This window comes from Betta splendens, chromosome 14, assembly GCF_900634795.4.
Source record: "Betta splendens chromosome 14, fBetSpl5.4, whole genome shotgun sequence".
In the NCBI taxonomy this organism is placed as follows: Eukaryota; Metazoa; Chordata; class Actinopteri; order Anabantiformes; family Osphronemidae; genus Betta; species Betta splendens.
Genome location: NC_040894.2, coordinates 16227053 through 16234911, shown reverse-complemented (window position 1 = coordinate 16234911; position 7859 = coordinate 16227053). Strand labels below are relative to the sequence as shown.

At 38.0% G+C, this 7859-nt stretch overlaps 1 protein-coding gene across 13 annotated transcripts in view; it reads left to right on the top strand.

Moving 5' to 3' along the window:
- Positions 1-2398: 2398 nt before the first annotated feature.
- LOC114868954 (HMG box transcription factor BBX) overlaps positions 2399-7859 on the top strand; it is a 35755-nt gene continuing 30294 nt past the window's right edge. For 6 of the 13 annotated variants that reach the window (XM_029172649.3, XM_029172639.3, XM_029172648.3 and 3 more), the window contains exons 1-3: positions 2399-2551; positions 3874-3951; positions 5475-5609. In XM_029172649.3, the coding sequence (XP_029028482.1) occupies positions 5566-5609 (44 nt within the window). In that variant the 5' untranslated portion in view covers positions 2399-2551; positions 3874-3951; positions 5475-5565. Of the gene's footprint in view, positions 2552-2636; positions 2715-2907; positions 3386-3873; positions 3952-5474; positions 5610-7859 lie in introns of those variants that run through there. The other 7 variants (XM_055514540.1, XM_029172645.3, XM_055514539.1 and 4 more) reach the window with 7 other exon arrangements.

Below are 7859 nucleotides of genomic sequence, written 5' to 3'. Positions count from 1 at the left end.
GTAGAGGTTGGATTTTGAGTTCGTTGGATCTCGTCACAGGCGATCCAGACGGGTAAGCAGTCCTCCCACTCGGAACAGCTATAGAGGTTTGGAGGCTGAGCGACCCTAGTCCTCAGGACTATCATCCCTCGTCACACCGTCCAGACGACCTGCAGCAGATCCTGTTCGTAGACGCCAATTTCGGTGTTGGAAATTTTCCATAAAGAAGCAGATGAGAGAGCTGTCCTTTTGTGCGATTTATTGAAATAATAAAGAAAATAAAAATAATGGGGAAAGCAAATAAAAAGCATGGATGTTGATCGTGCACATCAACAAACCAAAAACCAGCTGGGGAGATCAGTGCACACACCACGAAGGTGTGATGCAAAGAGCCCACGATCCTAAAGTTGCTTCTGCCTTTTAACCCCTTTCTCTGGCTCTGGTGGAATGTCTCTCTGCAGCAATGGAATTGTTTGTGCCACCTTATCTCGCTGTGAGTGAGAATGTTTGCTTTCTGACTTCTGCATCGTCATGTCTTGTTATCCAAAGGAAGAAACACAGAGCTTCCAAGACAAGATGCATTGGCTTTAACAGCCTTGGGTCTGGTGGGGAGTCAGATAGGAAGGAGCCAGAGTCCGGGTGTAAAAGACAAACATATATCATAAATTATTAGTCAGTCAAATGGAACATCAGATGTTTAGACTTGATGTACGACAGGGCGCAAGAGATTATTTGTTTGTGTAAGAATGTTCAGTATTGCACCTAACCAGCACATGACGAGTGTGTTGGATAAGAAACAGCACAAAGGCAAAATTTTTCCATTACATCGCCCTAGAGAGGAGGGTTCTGTCACAACTCTGGACTCCTAAGTTATTGTCACTGCCATTTCCTGTTTTATTTTGGTACTTCCTGTTTTGTTATCCTGTCTGCCTTAGTTCTGGTTTTACTTATCTGGTCGACTGATTCATCAACTGCAGTTTAGCTGTAATCAACCCGGTATTTAAGCCTTTGTTCTCCTCACGTTTGCTGACAGATTGTTTGATCATGTACCTGTGTCATCTCTCCAGTGTTCATTGGTAGTATGTCTTACCAGTGTAGTGAATCTTTTTTTTTTCTGACCTTGCCTAGACTGCTCCCTAGCTTCTGGTGTTTTGGATTTTGCCGTGTTTGCTGACCTCTGCTGGATTTTGACCACCGTTTTGCCTGATCCCTGTCTGTTCATTCATTAAATCTCCACAAACTGAGACCTGTGTGTGCTGTGCGTTTGGGTCCTTCACTTTGCTGCCCTGTGACATACAGTCTGTGTCGATTTTGCAATGAGTTTACTTGTGCATTATTTGTGGATGTTAATAGAATGCATCTGATTGTATCAATTAGTTCTTTATTTTAGGGTATTTGTCTGTTCTCTTTTATCTGGTACAATCTAATGACCAAAAGCCTACTCAGACAAAAGTATTAATTTTATTAGGGCAAATACAATGGATTTTGTCTTTAGTGTATTTATTAAACAAGTCTCTCCATACTATCACATTACCGCTACTCTGTATGATTTAGGGTTAAATTTACCCCAAGGAATAAGAAAATAAAAGTTGATGACACTGAATTACTCTCAAAACGCTAAAATGTAACGATGCTTGTCATTGGTGAACCCAAACTGTCAATCGGGAGGTCTGTTCACTAACATACGGCCTCATATGACGGGGTGGATATTGTCCATGTGTAAAATAAAACACGCTGCAGACCTATTGATAATATTAGGTTTAAAGCTATTAAGGAAGATTTATGCATTTATTTCTGCTACGCTCCTGCAGAACTACTCTGATAAATTTCCTAAACTGTTTTCCTAAACTGTTTTTTGTAGCTTATGAATACAAGTACTAACTCAGCTGAGATAGATTGTAACCAGTCTTCAGTAAGTCGTTATCTCCCCTTTTACATGTAGCAGTTATGTTTTCGGTGACAGTCGGATCTGGTTAGAGAGCGTCTGAAGTGCTGCGTGTTGTGTACCACTGTCAAAGTACACGGAATAGCCATGGGTACTTCCGCCTCAAGGTATTGAAATAAAAGTGTTGACTCTATTTTATGATAAATGCAAATGGGTTTTCCATTTCCTAATGTAACTAGCAACGCTTAAGACCTAATTAAAGCAAACAAACAACACGATAAATAATAATAGCCTAATTATTAACTTGCATGTACGGACTTAGGTGCTCATAAGTCATTTTATTTTGGAGACAAACGTATTTTTATTGTATGCTATAACTATTCTAATAACTATTTCCTCAGTGTCTGTTTTTAGCTGAAATAAACTGTTTCGATGAACTACATTGCTAGTTCGGGGCATACAGTTTTTGTGAATAGTAAAATATTTATATCCACCTTACTTGATTCGTAAAATTGTTTAGTGTGCGACAAGTCTTTGTTTCCGGATTCGTGTACCGCTTGTAGGGAGCTTGACGCAGCTGTGTTTGGTACAGCTAGTGCTGAACTGTTATGATGTGTCAATAAGTTAAAAAGGTGGACGGCACCAACGATGAGAGGGCCCCTCCAGTACTTGAGCAGGATATTAGAGGTAAGTTCAGGCATCAAAACGATGTTCATGACAGAGAACTTGTGCCTTTATTGATTTTCTGTTAAAACCTGGTCTATTTTTTTAGCCTCTCACTCAGTCTCTCAGAAAAACTGTTATTATCGCTCCTCTGGGCATGATGTCCGCCTGCTGACTTCCCTTTGAGGTAGTTTGTTTCTCATCGGCGTTTAACTAATACAAATAACTGTAGACTTCACAGTGTCGTTGCGGCGATTGTGTCGCTTAAACAGCTGTTCGAAATCACCGTGTAAAATAAATGCCAGACCAACTGTTTCTCAGTGAAGTGGTATAACCCCCCGCCCCCCCCCCATCTGCTTAAATTGCATAGCCATAAACCTGCGTTGTCATAAACGAAAAGCTGCTACAGCACAAACAGCTATTTACGCTACAGTTTAGTTAATGAGTTTTATCTGTAGCTGTTTAAGGAGCTGTTTGGTAACGACTCGGTTTTAGAACCGCGACACGTCCAGTTAGCAGGAGGCTGTTGAGCTAGCAAGCTAACTAGCTACTTTTTATTCCTAGTAACAGTGCTAGGAAATTGAGCTACTGCTAAACAGGACACTAGCCTCAGACGCGCGTGCCTGTCAAAATGCCTATTTGAATTAATCAGTGGATGTTTGATTTTGTCGGACTGTGTGACATTTCGACGACACTGCAATCGGAGAGTTTGACAGGAGTGATATATCCCCACTACTTAACTGTAACGATACTTAGATATCCCTCTCCAAAGCAAAGCAAGATGGACTCTCATTCGACTTGTCTGTGTTGTCAGAGCTGATATCGACATTTCGCGCCGACATCAGTGTGTCCTTAGAGGTAGGAACACGCTAGGCAGGCAGCCGGGTCGTTTATTACGCCTGAAAAAATGTGCTCTTATTAATCTCGAGACAGTAGCTCAGGACTTCACTGTCATCACAGGCTCTCCGATCGGGCATCAGCAGTTTTACCCGAGATCTCAATTAACCTTCGGCTTAGTATAATACTCATCGGATTTATATCTATCTCTTAATTGAAGCTGTGAGATGTTGTATGAAATGCATTCAGTAGTCACAGGGTTTTGGCCTACATGTTTTGGTTTAGTCCACAAGGGCGGATCGACTGCGAGACTGAAGTGAACAGTGATCAAATGAGACAAAATGTCCCACCGTACTTTGAAGCTGATGAAGTCTTGTGCTCTGCAGTGTCACTCACTAAATGTTTTGCTAAAGTTGTTTTGCACATACTTTATTGCAGCCAAACTCATGTTGTACAGTGGGGTATGAAAGAATAACGCATGACTGAAAGCAGTGTCCTGTGTTTTATAGGTCATCGTCATTGCATGATAAAGGCTGTGGCAGATTCATCTTTATCACTCATACAGCATTTCCTTAGTTATAACTTCAGTAAGTATTCCCTCGTTCCCACTTTCATAACTACAAATGCTAACATCCAGTCTGGACTAAGTTTACAATATGTCATTTATTCATTCATTTCAAAATGTTTTGCCATTACTTAGAACAGTGGTATTTTTTTATCTGTCTTATTAGAGAAACCACAACCTAAAGATTTGTTTATGCTTTGCTGAATAATTGTGATTATACTGGTAAAATGAGAATTAGTTAATTACAGCACAATTACTGTATTTGCACATTTTATCATAGTGTGGTATCACTACGATTTCTGAGCATTTAATTTTCATTATATTAAATGCTTTTATAAAAAATGTATTAACAGATTTAGAGTATTTGGCTGCAAGAGGTCTTGCAGCATGGGGTCAGTTCAGTAGCAAAGACTGCATTATGCATGTACAATCTTTTGCAAATGTTACTGTTTCCTTTGTTATGTATGTATTATTTGTGTTAAAACATAATAAGAAATAATCTTATATATCCAAAACGGAGAAAAACATTGACAGTAACATTGTCACATTTTCCTTCTATGAAATTCAAGAAGGTCAGTTGTGTCCATTCTTGCTAATTATTACTATTTAGCAGGTGTGCACACTTCCATAAATAGAGAAGTAATGGCAGTTTTCTTGTATGATTCATTCACGTATATGTTAACACAAAGTAAAAGGGAAATACATAAGCAATGAGCAGTTGTAGATAAACATCAAATTTGCAAAGAGTTCAGTGAAGAGTTTTCATATGTGGAAAGTGCTAAAGACAGCTTCTAATAGAATGTATACAAAAACCAATCTAAAGAGCTAAACCTCACACCCTAATTATGCCCTCACTAGGGGCATAGTTATGTTCATGGCACACATTTTGATGAAAAATCAATCAAGTACAGCAAAAAGTACAGCATAGTTTATTTGGAAGGTTTTTCAGATGGAAGTTTGGTTAGTTTTGGTCTTTAGAAGCCACCTGGATGTTTCTTTTCATAAATATATTCTTCAGTATTTATTTGATTAAAATGTGTCATTCCTGTGTGCTCCCTTGACATCTAGGTTTGAGTATTTGGATTTCTCTGTCAAGTATTTTCAGAATTATGTGTGGGGCACCAACAAGATCTTTCTCTTAGTTTCTCTTTCGCTTAGTTACCGTTAAATATTACCTGGTTAAAGGTGGGGTTAAACAGGTAATGTATTTTATCATGGACATAGGTTTTCTCATGATTGTTGTTTATATCGTTGTAGTTTAATGGCTGTGCGTTTATTGCAATTTTTAAGTTTATTAGTAAAATGCTAAAAAGTTGCAACAGTGGTTTCAATTCAATTTCAATAAAATATTTATACACACATCAATATAACATCAACAGGGCACTTTACAAAGTAATGTGTAAGACCTTACACAACTGTAGCAAAAAGTATAAATTGAGCAACATTTTAATTGACCAATAAATAAATCATTTAAATATTAAATAAATATTTTTAAATAAAATTTTACAGCAGCCGTTGGAATGAAAAACTCCTCCCTTTTTATAGAGAAGGCAACCTCCAGCAGAACCAGGCTCAGTGTGGGCAGCCATCTGCTTTGACTGGATGGAGTGAAGAGATAGAGAGGAGAGAAAAGAGCATGAGACAAAAGAGCAGCAACAGGCAGCAGCAGAACAAAGTCAGGTTGTTTTGGCCAGCAACAGCACATTGTGGACTTACAGTTTTGAATCTGAAGATACCTGTAGATGAGTAGAGACAGAAAGAGAGAGCTATGGGAGAAAATAATCACAAGTAGTACAATAAGGTGAAAAAAATAAAGGGCTTAATGTAAGAAAGCTATAACAGCTTAACTAAGAGATGGTTCAGATTGACCTAAATCATCTCTAACTATAACTTGTATCAAACAATGTTTGAATTATACTGTTTAAAGTAGATAGGGTGTCTGCTTATCAAAGCTGAACTGGGAGCTGGTTTCACATGAGAGGGGATGGGTAGCTAGAAGTCTCTGCCTCCCATTCTACATTTAAAAAATCTATAAACGTATTTACTGAAGTATACAGATGGAGCGGTTCGTTTTCGCTGATTTCCGTCGACTGTCAGTCCCCTTTCTGACGCTGATCACACACTTATCACACCCTCATCAGCAGACTGTCAGCAGCCCCCCTCCTTGGTCTGTGGGGGGAGGTGTTAATGAGGCCACCCCCATTTTAGCACCAAAGACGCAATTCCAGGGTAAAACCAAAAGGTGGAGCTTTAGTATCTGACCTGTAGAGTTAGGGTCAAACACCAAGTATAGGCACAAGTCTGAGAACAGGACATAGAGAAGCAGTTGAAATACCAACACACATAATCCCACACATACAAAAAAAGAGAATCATCTCAGAATGTTAATGAAATAACCATTGCCATTTTCATTCTTTGCATATCCCTTAATTACCCAATTAACAGTTGTCATTGTGATATCATTACTATTAGTAAAAGTTACAACATTTTTTCACTATCTCTATAATTTCCTTTTCAGCTTTAGGTTTCCAGAACATAAAACTTAAGTACCTTTCGATAGTATTATGGATGGAGATGATTCATCTGTACAAATGTTTCTTTATAGTATAAGAATATATTGTCTGAACAATTACTGTACAATAACTTAACAGTGTTAGTATACACTGATTTACACTGGAACATCAGATTTATTTTAAAAAATAAAAAAAAAGAAGTTGGCAAAAAACAGCCAAGCTGCATTAAAACCATGCAGCACGTGGGCTCTTTTCTCTCGGAGTAGGAAAGCTACACCGGCTTCACCTTGCAGCAGAACAAGTGTTGTCATCTTCACCCGCCTGGAAGCATTTAAAAAATGCCCATATTTTTGTTTGCTTTTCAGCCTGATACATATTCTTTGATGCGCAGACTCTGTCTGCTGGTGGGTGTGTGCGCGCACATCTGTGTGTGTGTGCAACGGGACGAAACGCAACTGTGTGCAATACAGAAGAAAATTATAAACTTTTCAATTAGTGTGTATTGCGTGAACTAGAGTGTGTGTGATGTCACAGCTAGAGTGTGAAGGGAAGTTTTTTTTGAGACAGAACACAGTTTTTTAGCTACAGATTTAATTTTTTCACTCGTTTGTAGCCATACTTGTCTTCTTTCTAACGATATGTCTGGTTAAGCCCTCAGACCTATACTTTAGTCTGTAGCTGTCTCAAAGCGCAGAGAGTTCAAGAATCCTCCCGTTCACTCTGATGCATTTGGCTTAGAGACTTTTTCAAAGAAACGCAGAGGTACATTTTGAAAAATCACGACTATTTTTTGTCTTCAAATATAAAACTAATACCAGTTGCTCATTAAAACCATTTTTTTAAAAAATAACTTCACTTTATGAATGCCAGCTATTATGGTTTTGCTGTAACAAGCCTGTTTAGCAGGGGTGTAACTCTGTTTCACACATTTCCTCTAAATCCTTTCAAACTAAAAGCAGCAATCTAAATGTTTAGGTTTAACAGCACTATTTTTGCTTTTGAATGGGTAATTGTGACTAGTTAATGAGAATAATTTAGCTATTAAGCACATCTCCCCCAAATCCTTTCAAAATAAAAGCACCAATTCAGATCTAAAAATAACAATATTTCTGCTTTCAACTAGTTTATTATGGCTAGTTAATAAGACTACGTTAGTGTTTAGCAATTACCTGCACAGGCTTACTTAAGACCCTTTCAACATAAAAAACACCAATCCATTTCTTTAGCTAAAAATAGCAGTATTTCTGCTTTCAGCTGATTTATTATGAGTAGTTAATGAGGCTATTTTACAATTCAACAATTACTTACAAATGCTTCTTCCACATACTTTTTAAAATAAAAGCACCAATTTAATATATCAGCTTTTGTAGTCAGTGTTATTAATTAGCAGTCATTACCCATTCAGAAACATAAAAAT